Source organism: Rhinatrema bivittatum, unplaced genomic scaffold (genome assembly GCF_901001135.1).
Source record: "Rhinatrema bivittatum unplaced genomic scaffold, aRhiBiv1.1, whole genome shotgun sequence".
Classification (NCBI taxonomy): Eukaryota; Metazoa; Chordata; class Amphibia; order Gymnophiona; family Rhinatrematidae; genus Rhinatrema; species Rhinatrema bivittatum.
The window spans coordinates 192,855-214,308 of NW_021820378.1; the positions used below are offsets into that span (position 1 = coordinate 192,855).

Sequence of the window (21,454 nt, forward strand, 5' to 3'; positions counted from 1 at the left end):
TTTCAGGTGCGGGTGACGTTTGAGGACATCGCTGTCTATTTCTCCCAGGAGGAGTGGGGGTATTTAGATGAAGGGCAGAAGGAGCTTTACAGGGAGGTGATGAAGGAGAATTATGAGATCCTGAGCTCCCTCGGTAAGGATTGCATTATCTGCATGTTTAGCAGACCCTGGGACTGATTTATTGAAGGTCGTTTCTGACTTTTATCCTGAATGCAGCTCTTACATTGTTCTGGTCTGGCCTGGTACCTGAGATTGGTTATTTTGGTCTTTTCTCTTGAGCAAGTCCTTTCCAATCCGTCTGAAATGAATCCCATGTTTCTGCTGAGATAAGGAGCCTCAGAACAGATTTACATATATTTTGATATCTCACATGAGGACACTTGCTGGAGAGTTTCCACAAAGTTAAGAACATAAGAAATGCCATGCGGGGTCAGACCAAGGTCCATCAAGCCCAGCATCCCGAGTCTGACAGTGGCCATTCTAGGTCACAAGTAGCCGGCAGATCCCTAATAGTTTAACTATGTCTTGTATCTCAGTCTCAGGGATAAGCGATGGCTTTCCCAAGTCTACCTGATTAATAGCTGTTTCGGGGCTTTTCCTTCAGTAATTTGTCCGATCCTCTTTTGAAGTCCACTAGGTAAGCTGCCCCACCCACGTCCTCTGACAACAGATCCCATAGCTCGATTGTGCACCGAGTGAAAACATTCTTCTTGCAATTAGCTTTAAATCTGCAGGTTACTATTTTCATGGATTGCCCCCGAGTCCTAGTGGTGTTTGACGGGGTTAAAAACCGTTCCCTATTTACCCATTCTGATGAGGGCTATTAATGTAACTCTTAATACCGACGACATAGAAAAGAAAAATCTTTTATTAAAAAAGCAAATAAAAGCAAATTTGCTTACCATAAACGGCGTTTTCCGTAGATGGCAGGATGATTTATTCATGCTGTCTTTGTGACGTCATCCCACCGGCTCTTCACCCTTCCAAGTAGTATAGGGCAAGCAGCCCCCTCCCTCCCTCTGCCCGTTCCCGTGACCATCCCTTCACCGGCCGCCCAGCTGTCCTCCAGGGAACTGCATCGACTTTGCGCCTTCACACAACGAACTTTGCTCAAAGCCAGCCAGGCCGCCAAAAGATTTTGAGATCTCCACCAAACACCTATCCCCACCTCGTCGTCCCGGCCAGTTTATCCGCCTGAAACTACCGTCCATGCGCCTCGCTCCCCGCTTCATCGGTCCATTTCTGAATCTCTGCCGCGTAGATTCGGTACCTTTACCAGCTTCAACTCCCATCCTCCCTTAAAATTCTCAACACTTTTCATGTGTCGCTCTTAAAACCAGCGGTGCCGACATGGCCATCCGGGACTCTGCCCGAACCACAGCCTCCTCCGAGGACGACGCCACCTACCAAGCCCGGGAAGTTCTAGGTGTTAGAAAACGCAGGAGGAAGTGGGAGTACCTGCTGGCATGGGAAGGTTTCGGACCTGAGGAAAATACTTGGGAACCGATCACCAATATCCTGGACAAGGATCTCCTCGCTCAGTTTCATGCAGCGCACCCTTCCAAACCGAAACCCCTGGGGAGGCGCCATAAAAGGGGTGGATGCACTGGCTGAGGCCATCTGCAGCCGGCCCCTCTCACCCTCTCTGCAGGCATCAGGAGCGCAGTGGGGCGACGCCCCCACCGCTTGCAGCCGCCGCCATCAAGGCTGCACCATCTCCCGCGGCTGGAGAGCCGACGCCGGACCCTGTCTTCACGGCTCAAAGCCGCAGGCCAGCACCAATGGTAGCCCCTTCTGGGCCAGGCCCTCCCTAGGTGTGCGGCTGCACCTCCTGCAGGCTTAAAGGGCCAGTTACGAACATCTCCTGTCCAGCCCCCTAGATGACGTCAGAGACCGGGGCTATATGAAGAAGCTTCCTCTTCCTGTTCCTTGACTTGGCAATGAGTTTGCTTCACCTTGGTGAGGTTTCTGTGCTTCTTTTGGTACTCCAAGTCCTGTTCCTGTTCCTGCTCCATCCCTTGGCTCTCACAGACGGATCTTTTGGCTTTCGACGACTCCCTGGCTCCTGACCTCGGATTGGCTATCAGTGACTCTCTGCATCTGACCCCGGACTGGCTATCAGTGACCCTCTGGCTTCCGACCTTGGATGGTCAATTGGCGATACTTCTGGCTGTAATTCCACCATCTTTGCAGGGGCCCACCTAAGACCAGCCGGCCCTATGCACCCAAAGGCTCAACCCGTGGGGAATGGGGCTGGTATTAGTGAAGCTCCAGTCAGCCCCTGCGTCAGCTCAGCCTCGCCTCCCGACGGTGGAGACCTGTAGGGGTTCACCCTCTCAGGTAGCGTCAACTCCCCCTCGGGCAAGGGGTCCACACCCATCCTCGTCACCATAACAATACCCACAAAGTTGTGAGTTTAAAGCCCCGCCCAGTCCCTAGGGACATATACCAAGATACTTGAAACCCTCAGTGACCAACTGAAGTAACCCAAACAGTCAGGGAGACAAACCTTCCCCCCCCCCAAAAAAAACACCTTCGATTTGTCCCAATTGATCTTATAACCCCATGAATGTCAGGTCAGAAGCAAATTGCAGCAACCAGGGGTTCAATAGTCAAATCAAATAATAAGGGCAAAAGGGGGCCGCCCTGTCTAGTCCCACGCACTGTGGAAAAAAAAGGAAGTGAGTGAGCCATTAATCAAAAACCGAGCTCTCGGTTTAGCATGCATAGGTCAGACCCAACTGGCAAACCATTCGGGCAAAGCAACCTGTTGCAAAACCACAAATAAGAATGGCCACGAAATCCAGTCGAAGAACTTCTCCACATCTAAAGATAAAACAACCCCAGAAAGCTCTCGATGTTCAGCCAAGTGGAGAACATTAAACAATTGCCAGGTATTAAAGATGGAAACCCGCCCTTTAACGAAACCTATCTGTCCCTGTGCAACAGGGAGGGCAGAACCAACTCCAAATGAAGCTGCAGCACCTGTTACGTTCGTGGACCCTTGGACCGGTTGGAACAAATGATGGAATGCTGTAGAAGTCCACAGCAGGTGTCTCAACCGGAAGGCGGTTCGGGGAACTCGGAGCAAGCTGCGATACTGGACTACAGTGGAATCCTATGCGACCAAGGACTCGGTACCCAGAGGAAGGATGGATGACTTTGGGCCCTGGTGATTGAAGAGTCTTCACCCTGGAGACCGGCACTCCCCCGGGAGGAGCCCTTAGGAGTCCAGCCACTGGGACTTTTGGAGATTCACCCTGGAAGCCGGAGTCCCCCCAGGAGGAGCCCGTAGGGACACAGCCGCTGGGACTTAGGCGACTCCCTGAAGACTGAAGAGGGTCTGGATGCAGGCACCTTCTGCAGGTCGTAGGTTCCAGACGGCTGGCGCCTGCAGCAGGTCGTAGGTAGTCTCTGTAGAGAAGTTGAAGAAAATCCAAAAGCCGGTCCAGGAGTCTGAGTCCAAAGAGCGGTCCGCAGCCAATCCAGGGGTCAATGTCCAGAGAGCGGTCCAAAGCCAGTCCAGAGGACAGGGTCCAGAAGAATCAATCCAGCAAGGAGGACAGAGCAGAGGCGGGACGAAGAACCAGAACCAAGGATGAAGCGGAGGAGAGTCAGGAGACAAGCCGGGTCGAGACACAGAGCAATCCAGGAATGCAGCAACAGCAGACTGGAGACCAGGAACCTTGTTGCAAGGCGAAGATCTTCTCTGGGCTGCAGACCCTGCAGCGTCTGACGTCATCTGCCGGCAGTCCTTGGTTTTCCCGCACTGGCCCCTTTAAGAGAGGAGTCCCCGCGCGCCTGGGGGGCGGGGCCAGCGACGGGAGTCGGCGGCGTCTCCCTCGCGGTGGAGACGCCGCGGCAGGCAGCAGGACAGGCCCAGGGGGCTGAAGAGAGCGTTGCATGGGCCGGGCCGGCTCCGAGGTGAGTGGAGGGATAGGGGCACGGCCCGGTCCCGTAACAGTACCCCCCCTCCTACGCCCCCTCCCTGGAGGCCTGGGTTTACCTGGGTGGTCGAGATGGAACTGGCGGAGGAGGTTCTTGTCCAGGATATTGGAGGACGGCTCCCAGGAATTTTCCTCAGGGCCATACCCCTCCCACGAGAGGAGGTATTCCCACCGGCGGTGGTGGAATTGAACATCCAGGACATCTTTTACGGTGTAGATGACATCAGGATCCGCCGTGGCGGCAGCCAGCTCGGGCGGCTTCGTATGAAACTTTGAGAGGATCACAGGCTTGAGTAGGAAGACGTGGAACACATTGTGGATCCTCAAAGTGGAGGGCAGACGCAATCGATAGGAGACTGCCCCGACCCGCTCGAGTACTACGAATGGACCAATGTACTTAGGGGCTAGACGCATAGAGGGAGTCCGTAAGTGAATGTTTCTGGTACTTAACCACACCTTCTGCCCCGGAAGAAAGACCGGAGCAGGCCGTCGGGACTTATCCGCAAATTTCTTAGCTTTGGCTGCTGCCAGACGGAGCTTTTCCTGAGTGTTTTGCCATAAGTGGTGCAACTGCCGTGCTGTAAATTGGACCGCTGGAGACGGCACCGCCAGAGGCAGAGGTAGAGGAGGTCTCGGAACCTTCCCATAGACCAACTGAAATGGGGATTGGTCCGTCGCAGAGTGCCTGTGCCAGTTTTAGGAGAACTCCGCCCATGGTAGCAAGGACACCCAATCGTCCTGGAGATCTCCCACGAAGGAGCGAAGGAATGTCTTCAATGTCCTGTTGGTGCGCTCGCTTTGCCCATTGGCTTGGGGATGGAAGGCCGTGGTCAGATCAAGCTGCACACCAAACTTCCTGCAGAGAGCCTTCCAATACTTTGCAGTAAACTGCGGGCCACGGTCAGAGGTTATATGCGCCGGGAGACCATGGAGTCGGAAGACATGTTGAGTAAAGAGGGTGGCCAATTCTGGAGCCGATGGTAGTTTAGCGAGAGGCACGAAGTGGGCCATTTTAGAAAAACGGTCGACTGTGACCCAGATTACGGTCTTGCCGTCAGAAGCCGGTAAGTCGACGATGAAATCCGTGGACAAGTGAGTCCAAGGCTCGGTAGGAACTGCTAATGGCTGAAGAAGACCCCAGTGGTGTCCATGCAGAGGTTTTTGCCGTGCGCAGACGGGACATGACTGGCATAGAGTCGCACATCCTTCTTCAGTTGCGGCCACCAGTAGAATTCTGATAGAAGGTTCAAGGTTCTTGCTATTCCTGGGTGCCCGGCAGTCAGGGAATCGTGGGCCCAGGCTAATACTCTCCTCAGAGAGCAAACAGGAACTACAGTCCTCCCCGCGGGAGCCACCTCTGCGGCCGCTAAGAGGACCTTGGCTGGATCTAGGATGTACTGTGGCGGCGGGGAATCCTCTTCAGTTTCGGTAGTGCGCGAGAGGGCATCCGCCCGGATGTTCTTGGAGGCAGGTCGATAACGCAGACTAAAATCGAACCGGCTGAAGAAGAGGGACCAGCGTGCCTGCCGTGGGTTAAGGCGCTGGTCATGACATAGGTATTCCAGGTTCTTGTGATCGGTATAGACGGTTATCGGGTGTTGGGCCCCCTCCAGCCATTGCTGCCGTTCCTCAAAGGCGAGTTTGATGGCCAGCAGCTCCTTGTCCCCAATGCCATAGTTCCTCTCAGCTGGTAAGAATTTGCGGGAATAATAGGAGCATGGCAAGAGTCTCCCCTTCTCGGATAACTGACTCAAAACAGCCCCAACCGCTACGTCGGAAGCATTGACCTCCACGATGAATGGCCTTTGGGGATCTGGATGGTGAAGGCAGGTGACTTGGAGGAAGGTCTCCTTTAAGTCCTGGAAGGCTTGTATAGCCGTCTGCGGCCAGTGTTTAGCGTCGGCGCCCCTCCTGGTAAGAGCCGTCAGCGGAGCCACCCTTTGGGTGTAGTGCGGGATGAACTGCTGGTAGAAATTGGCAAAACCCAGGAAGCATTGGAGTGCCTTCACTCCCAGTGGTTGTGGCCAGTCCTTGATCGCGGAGACCTTCTCAGGGTCCATAAGAAACCCAGTGGAGGACACAATATACCCTAGGAATGGTAAAGAATCTTGCTCAAAAGTGCACTTTTCAAGCTTGGCGAATAGTCGATTATCTCGCAGCTTCTGTAGTACTCATCGAACATCCTGGCGGTGCGTCTCCAGATCCTTGGAGTAGATAAGGACATCGTCTAGGTAAACTATGACCGAAGAGTGAAGCATGTCTCTGAGGACCTCATTCATGAGGTTTTGAAAAACCGCCGGGGAGTTACAGAGGCCGAAGGGTATAACCAAGTATTCATAATGACCGTCCCGTGTGTTGAATGCGGTCTTCCATTCGTCTCCAGGACGGATCCACACCAGGTTATAGGCTCCTCGGAGATCCAGTTTAGTAAATATCTTGGCCCCTTGTAACCTGTCCAGGAGTTCCGGTATCAGAGGCAGAGGGTACCGATCACGGCGGGTAATGCTATTCAAGCCACGGTAGTCTATGCAGGGGCGGAGTGACCCATCTTTCTTGGCCACGAAGAAAAAACCTGCTCCCGCCGGGGACTTGGATGGCCGAATGAACCCTCGTTCCAGGTTCTCCCGGATATATGCAGACATGGCTTGGGTCTCAGGAAGAGACAAGGGATATACCCGACCACGTGGGGGTGTGGTACCGGGCAGAAGGTTTATCGCACAATCGAATGGGCGATGTTCGGGAAGAATCTCGGCTTTCTCCTTGGAGAAGACATCATGGAACTCCTGATAAGGCGGAGGCAGCGCCAAGGAAGTCGTCAGGAGCGGCACCGGGGCCCGAAGCACCTTAGACAGGCAGGAGCGAAAACAGGTTGGCCCCCAGGAAGTTACCTGGAGGGAGTCCCAAGCAATGACAGGCGAGTGTCTCCGAAGCCAGGGCATTCCTAGAATGATTGGGTGCATAGATCTCTCTAAAATGAGAAAGGAGATCTCCTCCTGGTGCAGGACGCCAGTATGTAGGATGAGCGGTTGGGTGCGGGTAGAAATGGTACCTGGAAGAAGTCCTCCCTGGATGGAGGAAATGCGAAGCGGAGGATTTTGGGGTCGCACCACAATCCGAAGTTGCCGAGCTAGCTCCTGAAGGATGAAGTTCTCTCCTGCGCCAGAGTCAATTAGGGCCTGAGTCTCAAACTCTCCCTCCGGAAGAAGCAAGGTCACTGGAACGAAGCATGGGGAGTCAGTAGTGGTATGACCTAGGGGGAGCTCCCCAATATTTCCTAGGTCCGAGCGTTTCCTGGGAGCTCGCTACACTGGGCAAGGAAGTGGTCCCTTCCACCGCAGTACAGGCAAAGACCCAGCGAGCGACGTCTCCTTCTTTCTTGCTGGGAGAGAGGTCCTCGACCCACCTGCATGGGTTCAACCTCTTGAGCCCCAGAAGGGGCTGGCGGGGAACTTCCCCGGTGTGACGGAGCAGGTCCAGGGGCAGCAGATCTATGAACCGCCCTCTTCTCTCGAAAGCGACGCTGGATGCGGTGGTCCACCCTGCCGGCTAAGTCAATAAGTTCGTTCAGATCATCAGGAAGATCGCAGACTGCCAGTTCGTCCTGTAATCTCGGGAAGAGACTCTCCAAGAAGATACCATGTAAACTGTCGCTTCCCCAGTTTAGCTCCGCAGCGAGAGTCTGAAACTCCATGGCATGTTCTGCTAGGGGCCGATTGCCCTGTCGCAGCTGAAGCAACTCGGAGGCAGCAGTGGGTTTGCGAGCGGCTTCATCGAAGACCTGCCTAAATGCAGAAACAAACTGGACCAGATTGTTCAGGCGGGAATCCTGGCGTTCCAGGAGATTGGAGGCCCAGGCCAAAGGTCTCCCATCCAGTAAGGAAATAATATAGCTGGTCTTGACTCTGTCGGTAGGAAACTGAAGCGGGAGAAGATCGAACCGAATATAACACTGGTTTAGGAATCCTCGGCAGCGCCCTGCATCTCCTGAGAACCGTGAAGGTGCCGGCATCTTGACCTGGACTGTAGCTGCAGGAGAGGGCCCAGCTCCAGACGACGAAGAACTGGCAGCAGTGGCTCCACCAACGCGTTCGGCTAAGGCTTGTACCATTGCCGTCAAGGTGTCAAGACATGCTTGCTGTTGTTGTAGCCTCTGAGCTATACCGGGAATGGCCTTCAAGCCTGCAAGGTCCGCCGGGTCCATGGCCTTGCAAACTGTTACGTTCATGGACCCTTGGACCGGTTGGAACAAAGGATGGAGTGCTGTAGAAGTCCACAGCAGGTGTCCCAACCGGGAGGCGGTTTGGGGAACTTGGAGCAAGCTGCGATACTGGACTACGGTGGAATCCTATGCAACCAAGGACTCGGTACCCAGAGGAAGGACGGACGACGATGGGCCCTGGTGATTGAAGAGTCTTCACCCTGGAGACCGGCACTCCCCCGGGAGGAGCCCTTAGGAGTCCAGCCGCTGGGACTTTTGGAGATTCACCCTGGAAGCCGGAGTCCCCCCAGGAGGAGCCCGTAGGGACACGGCCGCTGGGACTTAGGCGACTCCCTGAAGACTGAAGAGGGTCTGGATGCAGGTGCCTCCTGCAGGTCGTAGGTTCCAGATGGCTGGCGCCTCCAGCAGGTTGTAGGTAGTCTCTGTAGAGAAGTTGAAGAAAATCCAAAAGCCAGTCCAGGAGTCTGAGTCCAAAGAGCGGTCCGCAGCCAATCCAGGGGTCGATGTCCAGAGAACGGTCCAAAGCCAGTCCAGAGGTCGGAGTCCAGAGAGCGGTCCAAAGCCAGTCCAGAGGTCGGGGTCCAGAAGAATCAATCCAGCAAGGAGGACAGAGCAGAGGCGGGACGAAGAACCAGAACCAAGGATGAAGCGGAGGAGAGTCAGGAGACAAGCCGGGTCAAGACACAGAGCAATCCAGGAACGCAGCAACAGCAGACTGGAGACCAGGAACCTTGTTGCAAGGCGAAGATCTTCTCTGGGCTGCAGGGTGATATACCCTGCAGCGTCTGACGTCATCTGCCGGCAGTCCTTGATTTTACCGCGCTGGCCCCTTTAAGAGAGGAGTCCCCCGCGCGCGCGCCTGGGGGGCGGGGCCAGCGACGGGAGTCTGCGGCATCTCCCTCGCGGTGGAGACGCCGCGGCAGGCAGCAGGACAGGCCCAGGGGGCTGAAGAGAGCGTCGCACGGGCCAGGCCGGCCCCGAGATGAGTGGAGGGACTGGGGCATGGCCCGGTCCCGTAACAGCACCTTAGCTAAGATCTTCACGTCGGAATTAAGGAGGGAGATAGGCCTATAAGACCCACGCTCCGAGGGATCACGCCCGGGTTTGAAAATGAGAGACATAGTGGCATCAGCGAGAGTCCCCAGACCAGCAATATTAAACACAGGTACTAAAAAGGGTACAATCTCTAGCAAGTATTTTCTGAAAAAGTCAATAGAATAGCCATCCAGGCCCGGACACTTCATTCCAGGCAACAACTTAATCACATTCTGTACCTCAAGGGAGGTAATGGGGGCCAGCAACATATCCTTCTGGGCTGCTGAAACTTGCGGGAGCCCTAAAGGCTCAAAAAACTGACTAATTTCTTCAGAGGAAGCCGGAGTTGAGGGCAGCTTAATAAGCTCATGTCCAAGCCCTACCAGAGGGATCCCACTGTGAAAGCGTAAAACAGAAGCCCTTTCAAAAGTTACAAGAAATTTAAACCCTGCGCCAACCTTGCAAGTCTCAACAGAAATCTTCCAACAACAATACCCCCCAACCCTGAACCTACCCGACAAAAACACCCATCAGAAAACTCCAGGGAAATCCCACCTACCCACCCAAACCAGGACCGAAACAGAACCTCAGCCCACCCCCAGAAATGGCTTACACTTCGGTGAGATAACCATCCAGACCATAGAGGAACAGCCACAACCCTAGTAACGACCAACTGCCCATCCAAGCACATTCCATCCCCATCCCCTCCCAACTCAAAATACCCTGGCAGGGATACAACCCACCCAATGCCTAAAGCAACCAAACCCAGATACTCCTGCTCCCTCCCAGCATGACCAGCTTCATAGAAAACCTTCCAGAGAAAGGAGACCAAAGAAAAAGTAAGAGATTGTAAGGTAAAGGAACATTGCACAGGAAAAGAAAAGTGCGCATGAGAAGCAGGCATAATCCCCAATGTCCCAATGATTGAAAACAATAATAAAAAAAAATCATCGAGGCCATCATGTGCGCACAGTCCCTCCTAGTCCAAGACATAGAAATCAGGGCCAAGAAAAACCATAGCAGTGGGCAAAAATTGGAAGTTGCAGAACAAGTTCGCAAATCTGCGCTATCAGGGTAAATGATCCACAAAAAATAAAATAGAATACTATCCCCAAAATAGAGAGTCAACCAAAAGGCAACAGATCAGAAAAGAAAAAATGAGATAAGGCTTAGGCGCACTGGAGAGGGAAATGGAGCTGAAACCTCCACTCAGTGTCGATAAGAAAAGCGCCAACTGAAGCTCCTACAAAAATTGTAACTCATTGCCATGAAAAATAAACTCTGAAGAGCACAGCAAACAGTATCTACCGGTTGGAATGAGAAGTGTTGTAATCCTGCAGCCATTTCTCAACGTCCTTCACCATGTTCATAAGAGAGGATTTGCCATTAGGAACAATCTTCAACTTCGCTGGGTAGAGTAAAGCATACTTCAAATTCAGCTTTTGTAAATCCTTTTTAACATCGGCAAACACTTGCCACTTGCACTGAAGCTCCACAGAGCAGTCTGGGAAAAACATAACCTTGCTGCCCAGAAACGATAAATCCTTCAGTTCCCGTGCCGCTGTAAGAACCTTCTTCTTATCAGTATAATTATGGAGCATGACGATTACTGCTCTTGGGTGATTCCCATTTGCCGGGATGGGCACCAAGGCGCGATGATCCCCTGTCAAGCTTAAGAGCCGCCCCATTAGCCTCATGACGCAGGATAGTCGGCAGCCATGTGGAGAAAAACACTACTGTGTCGGGATCCCTCTGCTCGCTTGGGCGCACCAATAATACGAATATTGCATCATCATCACCTATTTTACAGGTGGTCACGTTTATAAAAAATGTGTTTATAATTGGGGTCCACTTTACCCATTTTTGCACTCACTGTCGACATCATCTCCAGGTCCACCATCTTGGTTTCTTGCTCCTCAAGACGAGCCGCGTTGTCCTGTCCTAGTTTCACCAGATCAGCCACCTTTTCTACAATCATGCCCAAGCGCGAGTCCCATTTATGGGACATTTTCTCTGCAAATTGTTCCAGCAGATCCTGTATGAACGTTTCCTGCTCTGGCAAGACCACTGGTGGAAGGTCAGTGTTGCTCTCTGAGACCGAGTCCTCCGCCTCTGACTGCTAATGCCGTTGCAGCTTCAAGCAGATTTAGGACTCTTAGAGAGTTTATCAGCTCATAATTCTGAAATAAAGCATTTGCCCGTCTCCTTGGAGCATGACATTGCGACAGCAGAAACTAAATTTGGCACTTATTCAGGGAAATTAGGGCAGCTTCCGGGTATAACCGGAAGGATGTTTTCTTAAGCTTTAATGGCCGAGCACGGTAACAAGAAAAGAGAAAATTCAAGTATTTCCCTCAAACGCAGGCCATCTAGCAGACCTGATGTGGGATTCAGCGGGTTCTCCTGGGAGAGAGGAAAATGGAGCAGCAGCTATCAGCCCCATGGTGAAGAGTGAGGCAACAAAAGGGTCACCAACCCCCCTGCTCCTCCACCTCAAACCAGAGAGGATGGCTCCACCAGTACCTAACAACTCCCTGGGAGGAATCCTGAAGACTATATATATATATATATATATATATATATATATACACACACTCCAGACTGCAGGTTTTACACCTCTATCACCACCTCTATCATCTGCTGGAGACAGAGAAATACTGAGAGACTACAGGTGGTACAGTAGGTTATATGCAGTGACACTTTATTTCTCTGTTTCTATCTGCTGGCGGTGGGGGGCGCAATATCCAGGGGTCTGGACTGATCTGGGTAGGAACAGGAACAGACTTGCAGACACACTCAGACTTTACACCTTGGGTTCCTTTCTGCCACACACCAGACTTTACACCTTGAGGAGTTCCAGGCACTCTGGGGGGGCTGCTTTGCACCTCTCATATTGTGCTGCTTGGCCCATTTATCAGAGGCTTGGGGTTGTTTCTGCCACATTTTATGCTTCATTCCCCCTTCATGGTGCCTTAGGGTGCTGATGCCACTTTTGGTGCCACTCTGCCTCTCATGATGTCATCAAGGCTTCACGTCACTATTGCTGGGGTCCTCTTTTTGCACCTTGCAGTGTTCTTCCTCCTCTTTTTGCTTCGTTGCTGCTCTCATGGTGCCTTGGAGAACTCCTGGCAATGCTGGTACCCCCTTTGCAGAGCCTTAGGCTATTTATGCAACTTTTGGTGCCACTTTGCCACAATCTAAGTACCTTGTGTTATATCCGTGAGGAGCGGTGGATCCTTGGGCCGGCTTGGAGAAAGGAGATATCCTTAGGATAGGCCGGGAGGCGGATAGTCTGATGGCCTGGTGGTGTCTTCACCCAGGAGACCCTGGATCCCCCCAGGAGGAGCCCGTAGGGATCGGGACCGCTGGGACTTACAAGGCTGGAACGGGAGAAGCAAGGGCCGGTCCGAAGTCAAGGCAGGCGGAAGCAAGGAGTGTCAGGAGCAGGCTGGAGTCAGGAACCAGGAATCAGCAGAAGAGTAGAAGACTGAAGCGGAAGAAGACTGGAGCGGGTCCGAGGTCAAGGCAGGCAGCGAGCAGGAGCGTCAGGAGCAAACCGGAGTCAGGAACCAGGAGTCGGCAGAAGAGTGGATGGCTGAAGCAGAAGAAGTCAGGAGCAAGTCCGAGGTCAAGGCAGGCAGCGAGCAGGAACGTCAGGAGCAAACCGAAGTCAGGAACCAGGAATCAACAGCAGACAGGAACAGGAAGGCAACTAAAGTCTCAGAAGAGGAACCTCGTTGCAAGGCGAAGTACTGGAGTCAGACGCCGGCCTATATACTCTGCCGGCGTCTGACGTCATCCCGGGGGCTGTCCAGCACTTCCGGGTGCTGGACCTTTAAATGCCCCGTTCTCGCACGCACTGTGGGCGGAGTCAGCAAGGGACTCGGCGGCATCTCCCACATGGAGAAGCCGCGGCTGTGCAGCCTACCGAGCCGGGAACCTGGCGTTTCTTCCCGCGGCCCGGAGCGGAGGTAAGAGGCCTGACCCCGGTCGTTGGGGAGGCGGTCGGGGCCGCAACACCTTGCAGTTCTTTTCACCTTCTGTTGATTTCTTCCCACAAGTTTCAAGAGAATTAATAAGAAAACCACTATTCTGGAGCCCAAAATAGATTGCAATGTTTCATCTGTTGACTTTAAAGGAAAACCAATAAACAAAATTTTTTTTTTTTCATTTTGAATCTAATAAAACAAACTTGAGTCCCAACGAAATGGATTAATGAATCAAAATGAATTGTTTTGTTCTGCACATCCAGACGGTGAGAATCAAACCAGTGGCTTGTTCCCCACGAATGAGTACTTTCACCATTTCATATCATGTAAGTACCCTTTGCAAATTCACAATTCTAACAATGGCAAACAGATTATAATCTGAAAACTTGCACACAGTACATACAGCCAATATATAATAGTTAAATCCTCCAACAATTTTTTTTTCTCAAGATTTAAGTGCTTTACCTCAGCAAGTCCAACTTACCATCTGCAGATGAAGATTCTGTTTCTGACTGAGTGTACATCAGTAGAACCAGGACTACAGATCCCACAAGCCCAGATACAGAGCAGAATATGAACAGCAGGATAGAAGAGGCCTGAGATTCCTCTATAATGTTCATTACCCCTGTGACATATTTAGCCATGCACAAACACACTGGGGAGGTTGCAGCTTGTCTGCATACTTCTAGTTGTCTCACTTATGGACTCCTGAGGACACAGAGACCACCTGGTATTTGGGTTTTTTGCCAACCTGTGCTCCTTTGACTAGTGAGCCTGGTATTATGGAGGTTGCAGCTCAGCTACATATTGTGGACTCCAAAGGATTATTTTTCTCTTCTCTTTGCGATGGAGAAGGTACAGAGAAGAGCAACCAAAATGATAAAGGGGATGGAACAGCTCCCCTATGAGGAAAAGCTGAAGAGGTTAGGGCTGTTCAGCTTGGAGAAGAGACAGCTGAGAGTGGATATGATAGAGGTCTTTAAGATCATGAGAGGTCTTGAACGAGTAGATGTGAATCGGTTATTTACACTTTCGAATAATAGAAGGACTAGGGGGCATTCCATGAAGTTAGCAAGTAGCACATTTAAGACTAATTGGAGAAAATTCTTTTTCACTCAATGCACAATAAAGCTCTGAAATTTGTTGCCAGAGGATGTGGTAGTGCAGTTACTGTAGCTGGGTTCAAAAAAGGTTTGGATAAGTTCTTGGAGGAGAAGTCCATTAACGGCTATTAATCAAGTTTACTTAGGGAATAGCCACTGCTATTAATTGCATCAGTAGCATGGGATCTTCTTAGTGTTTGGGTAATTGCCAGGTTCTTGTGGCCTGGTTTGGCCTCTGTTGGAAACAGGATGCTGGGCTTGATGGACCTGTTGCGGTCCCGGGCCGTGCCCCGGTCCCTCCACCTACCTCGGGGGTGGCCCGGGCCATTTCCACCCTTACCCGGGCCGTTTCCAGCCTTCTTTGGGCCTGCAGGCCCTCCAGCACGTCTCTCCCTCCTCGGGAGAGATGTCGACGCTCCGGCGCGGCTGGCCCCACCCCCTGACGCGCGTGCGCAGGGAGGAGCCCCATTGAAAGGGGCCAGCACGGGAAAATTTCACTCTGGCTCTGGATGACGTCAGACACCCTCAGGGGATAAGTACCCTGCAGCTAGATCTCTCCAGTGCCTTGCAACAAGGTTCCTGGTCTTCGGCCTGCTGTTGCTGTGTTCCTGGTTTGCTCTTCGTCCCGCTTCTGCTCTGCCCTCCTCGCTGGATTGATTCTTCTGGACTCTGACCCCTGGACTGGCTTTGGACCGCTCTCTGGACTTCGACCCCTGGACTGGCTTTGGACCGCTCTCTAGACTTCAACCCCTGGACTGGCTGTGGACCGCTCTCTGGACACCGACCCCTGGCCTGGCTGCGGACCACCCTTTGGACTCAGACTCCTGAACCGACCTTTGGATTAACTACGACCTGCTGGAGGCGCCAGCCGTCTGGAACCCACGACCTACAGGAGGCGCCTGCATCCGGACCATCTTCCACCTTCAGGGAGTCGCCTAAGTCCCAGTGGCCGTGTCCCTACGGGCTCCTCCTGGGGGGACTTCGGCTTCCAGGATGAATCTCCAAAAGTCCCAGCGGCTGGACTCCTAAGGGCTCCTCCCAGGGGAGTGCTGGTCTCCAGGGCGAAGATTCTTCTATCACCAGGGTCCGACGTCAGCCATCCTTCCAGTGGGTACCGAGTCCTTTGTCACATAGGACTCCACCGTAGTTCAGTATCTCAGCTTGATCCGGGTCTCCGAACCGCCTCCTGGTTGGGACACTTGCTGTGGGCCCTCACAGCACTCCATCCTCTGTCCCAACCGGCCCAAGGGTCCACAAACGTAACAGGACCCTTGGTCTGACCCAGCACAGCAATTTCTTATGTTCTTATGTTCTCCATGACATTTCCTTTTTCTGATGCAAATCCTCCCCAAACTTATTCCCCACTACTGACCATTAGGAACATCACATGCACAGTCCTCGTTCTATATTTCCCATCTCTCCAAACATTCTGTCTACTGCCCTTTCCTCTGCTCTTCAACTTTCTCCTCCTGTCCTTCAGCCATCACTTCTCATCCTCAGAGCTTCTCACCTAGTCACTGTTATCATATCTCCACGTCTCTTGTATCCTCTCTTCTGATCTTCCTCTCAGCTGGAAATATCAATCTCATCCTTGGCTCTTTATGGTAACTCACATCCTATCTGGGCACATCAACTCGTGTCTCCTCCAAACTTATTCTATCCCCCTCTTTCCTCTCTATCTCTCCTCTACCTTTTTCTCTATGGAAAACCTGCTCTGTTTCCAACAAGCTCGCCTACATTCAAGACGACTTTATCTCTCATTCTCTCCATCTTCTCACTTTTAAACTTTGTGACAATTCCTCTGAGAAAGTTCTTTTTCACTCAACGCACTCTGGAATTTGTTGTCAGAGGATGTGGTTAGTGCAGTTGGTATAGCTGTGTTTAAAACAGGTTTGGATAAGTTCTTGGAGGAGAAGTCTATTACCTGCTTTTAATTAAGATGACTTAGAAAATAGCCACTGCTATTATTAGCAACAGTAACATGGAATAGACTTAGTTTTTGGGTACTTACCAAGTTCTTAAGGCCTGGATTGGCCACTGTTGGAAACAGGATGCTGGGCTTTATGGACCCTTGATCTGACCCAGTATGGCATATACTTATGTTTCAGAGCAATGATTATAGGATCACAACCATTTATCTGGTCACTAATAGTTCATTAATGTTTTCTTTTATCACCAGCAAATGAGATCACACAGAATATAAAGGAGGAAAAGAAGAATGAAAAAGAACATCATGTGGAAGTAGGACTGATCCCAAGAGACTCAGGAAATGACTCAGAGAATGTTTTCCAGGGGCCAGAGTGGAGAAACACAATAAATATTCAGCAGGAATCAGAGAAGAAGCAGCAAGACCTTGCAGGAGACTCGCCGGATGGAGTCACTGAGTGTGAGAGGGAGAGCACAGTCACCCCTGAGCATCAGAGATACCTAAGAGCAGAGAGACCCTTCCAGTGTAATAACCATGATCAAATGACTGCAGACCTCAACCAGAGGGAGGGGAACGGGAAGAAATCCTTTATGTGTGACTCCAGTGGGAAAAGCTTTGATAAGAAATCACATTTAATATTGCACCAGAAATCGCACATAATCAAACCAACATTTCTATGCAATAGATATAAGAAAAGTATCAGTCAGGGAAACAATCTAAATATCCCCCTGAGAACACATAGAAGAGAGAAACCCTTTCCATGCACTGAATGCAGGAAAAGCTTCATGAGCAAGGATGCTCTAAGACAACATAAAATAATACACACTAGAGAGAGGCTATTCTCATGTTCTCAATGTACAAAAACTTTTTTAAATAAGCATATGCTCATATCACATCAGAAAATCTGCACAGGGGAGAGATCATTCTCATGTACTGAATGTGGAAAATGTTTCAATAAAAAGACAAACCTCTCACAACATCACAAAATGCACAAAGGAGAGAGAGATTTCTCGTGCACTGAATGCAGTAAAAGTTTCACAACAAAGAAAGACCTCTCACGACATCAGAAAATCCACACAGGAGAGAAATGCTTTACATGTACTGAGTGTGGAAAAAGCTTCATTACTAAGTATCTACTAATTGTACACGAGAAAGTCCACACAGGAGAGAGACCATTCTCATGTACTAAATGTGGAAAATGTTTCAGCATAAAGACAAGCCTCTCACAACATCAAAAAATCCACACAGGAGAAAAAAATTTCTCATGCACTGAATGTAGTAAAAGTTTCACTATGAAGAAATACCTCTCAAGACATCAGAAAATCCACACAGGAGAGAAACCATTTACATGTACTGAATGTGGAAAATGTTTCCTTAGAAAGTCACACCTCTCACAACACCAGAAAACCCACACAGGAGAGAAACATTTCTCATGCACTGAATGCAGTAAAAGTTTCACTACGAAGACAAGCCTCTCTCAACACCAGAAAATCCACACAGGAGATAGACCATTCTCATGTAATGAGTGTGGGAAAAGCTTCATTAGTAAGCATATACTAACTTTGCACAGGAAAATCCACACAGGAGAGAGACCATTCTCATGTACTAAATGTGGAAAATGTTTCATTTGGAAGGGAGACCTTTCACAACATGAGAAAATCCACACAGGAGAGAAAAATTTCTCATGCACTGAATGCAGTAAAAGTTTCATTGCAAAAAAAGACCTCTCACGACACCAGAAAATCCACACAGGAGAGAGACCATTTTCATGTATTAAATGTGGAAAATGTTTTATTAGGAAGACATGCCTCTCAGAACACCAGAAAATCCACACAGGAGAAAGACCATTTTCATGTACTGAGTGCGAGAAAACCTTCATTACCAAGTATATGCTAATATCTCACCAGCAAATCCACAAAAAAGAGAAACCATTCTCATGTACTAAATGTGGAAAATGTTTTATTAGGAAGACATGCCTCTCACGGCACCAGAAACTCCACACAGGAGAGAGACCATTCTCATGTACTAAATGTGGAAAATGTTTTATTGGGAAGAGATGCCTCTCAGAACACCAGAAAATCCACACAGGAGAGAGACCATTCTCATGTACTAAATGTGGAAAATGTTTCATTAGGAAGACATGCCTCTCACAACACCAGAAAATCCACACAGGCATCAAACCATTTACATGCTCTGAGTGTGGAAAAAGCTTCATTACTAAGTATAAACTAGTCTTGCACCAGAGAAACCACACAGGGGAGAGACCATTCTCATGTACTAAATGTGGAAAATGTTTCATGACGAAGACACACCTCTCACAACACCAGAAAATCCACACAGGAGAGAGACCATTCTCATGTACTGAATGTGGGAAATGTTTTATTAGGAAGACATACCTCTCAAGACATGAGAAAATCCACACAGGCATCAAACCATTTACATGCTCTGAGTGTGGAAAAAGCTTTCTTCAGAAGGCAAAACTGAAAGAACATCAAATGATACACACTGGCGAGAGACCATTCTCTTGTTCTGAATGTGAGAAACGCTTCATTAGTAAATATTTGCTAATATCTCACCAGTACATCCACACAGGCAGGAGACCATTCTCATGTGCTAAATGTGGAAAACATTTCCTTAGGGAGACAGACGTCTCAAAACATGAGAAAATCCACACAGGCATCAAATCATTTACATGCTCTGTGTGTGGGAAAAGCTTCCTTTGGAAGGCATGGCTTAAGCGTCACCAACAAATACACAATGGTGAGAGACCATTTTCCTATTCTGAATGTGAAAAAAGTTCCATTATGTACGATATGTTAATATCGCACCAGAAAATCCACACAGGAGAGGAATTGTTTTCATGAAGAGATTGTAATAAAAGTGTTCTCAGACAGCTGGGGTTAAAAAACCCATTACCGAGATTCTCACCCTGTTAAAGGGGATGGTCAGGGGGAAAGCAGCATTCCAAAGGGCGTGGGAGAAGGACCTAGGGATGACTTTGGATGACGGGGAATGGGCCCAAATCTTCTGTCCTGTGAGCAGAAGCTCAGTATCCACCTCTTTAAAGGAGGAACGGGTACAAGGTTAGGTACCGCTGGTACCTGACTCCAGCTAAACTAAGTAAAATGTTTCGGGGCATGCACAATTTGTGTTGGAAGGGCTGCGGTCAGGACGGGGCTTATCTGCACCTGTGGTGGGGGTGTCCGTATGTTCCCAGTTTGTGGGGGGTTATTATTGATTTTATTTATAAGGTCACTCACATTATGGTGCCCACAGACCCTAACGTTTGCCTCTGATATGCCCACATCGAGGAGGGTGACACTCATACTTGGCGATGGGTCCATCGGGTATTTACTGCTGTCAGATGTGAGCTAGCCCCGTGGTGGCGTAAAGCCGAAACCCCTTCCCTGACACAAGTACTAGGTAGATTAGATACTGTATTCCTCGTGGGAAAGCTAACCGCTATCCGAAATGACAGTTTCCATATCTTTGAAAAAATATGGGGCCCCTATGTAACCTGGAAGGCCGGTAATACACACCCTCTCGTCTGCTGTATGTGATGTCTGCTATCAACAAAAGGTATATATCATAGGGAACCCCTCTAATCTGTTCTGGGTACGCTGAGGGAGGGGACCTGAGTTCTGTTCAGAGGTTTCCTTCCATTTCTCACTGTAGGCCCAGTCTTGTTGGACTCCTGTATGTAGCCTACTTCCAGGTGAGACCCAACCAGGCGACCCGAGTCAGCTCTAGTGGACACACCTGGGGGGGGGGGGGGAGGGTGAGGGTGGATGGATGGGGAGATGGTGGGGGAGAGTTATGTATTTACATTTGTTTACTTACATTTGCTTATAAAAGGAAACAAACACACACTATATAGTGCGGATGGCAACGAAGATTAAGAAATGAGCAAGCCACACTACAGCTCTGTTATTGTTCAATTCACGCACTTTCTTTCTTTCGTTTTATTGTAATGTATCTTGTCTCATGCCTCACCATTGCTAGGATCAATGTCATGTTGTTTAGCCACACCAGTTACGTGATTTCAAGAAATTGATTCGGTACGGTAACATTCTGTAAGTGATGCTAATTTAGCGTGTAATGACCACCCTGTATATGGTTTCAACTCGTTCAGTTGATTGTATGACGTTCTTATCCATGGTTGTGTCAATAAACAATAAATTATAAAAAAAATAAAAATAAAAAAGCTTCCTTATAAAGAGCAGGATGAAAGCAAACAAGCATCCTTCTCAGTCCTTAAGCTAGGACAGTTGTTCCAGCGAATGGAGGGAATGAGTGAAGATCCACCAGTACATGAAAGCAAAGAAGCTGCAGAATTAGCAAGACAAGAGAAGAAACTTTAAAGAATCAGACCAGCAAACAAGGAAGGATAATTGGCAGAAGCATAAATACAATACGAAATACAAAGAGCTACTTCAGCAATCCCATGTGGATCAAGATCAAGATGCACTGGAACACTCTACCCCTTAACCTTCGTCTGGAGCCATGCCCTCTTAAGTTCAGAAAAATGCTAAAAACCTGGTGCTTTCACCAGGCTTTCCCTGATTAATTTTCCTCATTTGGCTACTATACACCTTCCCTGCACCTCTTATTCCTCTCGTCGATCCATTACACCTCTCAATTGCTCTCTGATGACTCCATGTAGCCACATACTACTGCTTGTATATTTGTAGATATGTTTTTTACATTTTGCCTACTGTTTCTGTTTAGTTTTCATTTTTCATTTTGCTAAATTTCGCCTCTGTGCTTCCTTTTGTATTTATCAGTTGCCCCGTTCCCTGTTTATTGTAACTTTCCACCTTTTTTACATTAAAATGTAAACCAATATGATGTGTATTTTAATGTCGGTATAGAAAAGCTGTTAAATACATAAATAAATAAATAAATTGACACAGCAGAGGTTAAGGAGAGGTGAATTCAGACCTAAGGATGAGAGATTGCTAACTGCAGCTCAGGAGAGTGGACTATGGACGAGGTAGTTTGCAGCCAGCATAGAAAACACTGGTGAAACGAACAAAAACAGATTCTGCAGAACAGACCTGGAAACCGTTACACATCTTGTTGCTGGATGTGATGTGCTGTATACAGAGAGACACAACAAGGTAGCATGGCCTAGTCATTGGGAGCTGTGTAAATATTATAACATCAACGTTCCAAACTAACATTGGGAGCACAAAGAAGTCGTGATCACCTGGGACATTCCGATTCCCACAGAC

The 21,454-nt window shown here is 49.6% G+C and overlaps 1 protein-coding gene across 1 annotated transcript; it reads left to right on the top strand.

Annotated features, from left to right (window-relative positions):
* The first annotated feature begins 78 nt into the window (after positions 1-78).
* On the top strand, positions 79-21,031 carry LOC115081583 (oocyte zinc finger protein XlCOF6-like). The gene is made up of 2 exons (XM_029586007.1): positions 79-133; positions 16,473-21,031. The coding sequence occupies exons 1-2, from the start codon at positions 100-102 to the stop codon at positions 19,082-19,084; spliced, it is 2,646 nt and encodes an 881-aa protein (XP_029441867.1). The 5' UTR covers positions 79-99; the 3' UTR covers positions 19,085-21,031.
* The last annotated feature ends 423 nt before the right edge of the window (positions 21,032-21,454 follow it).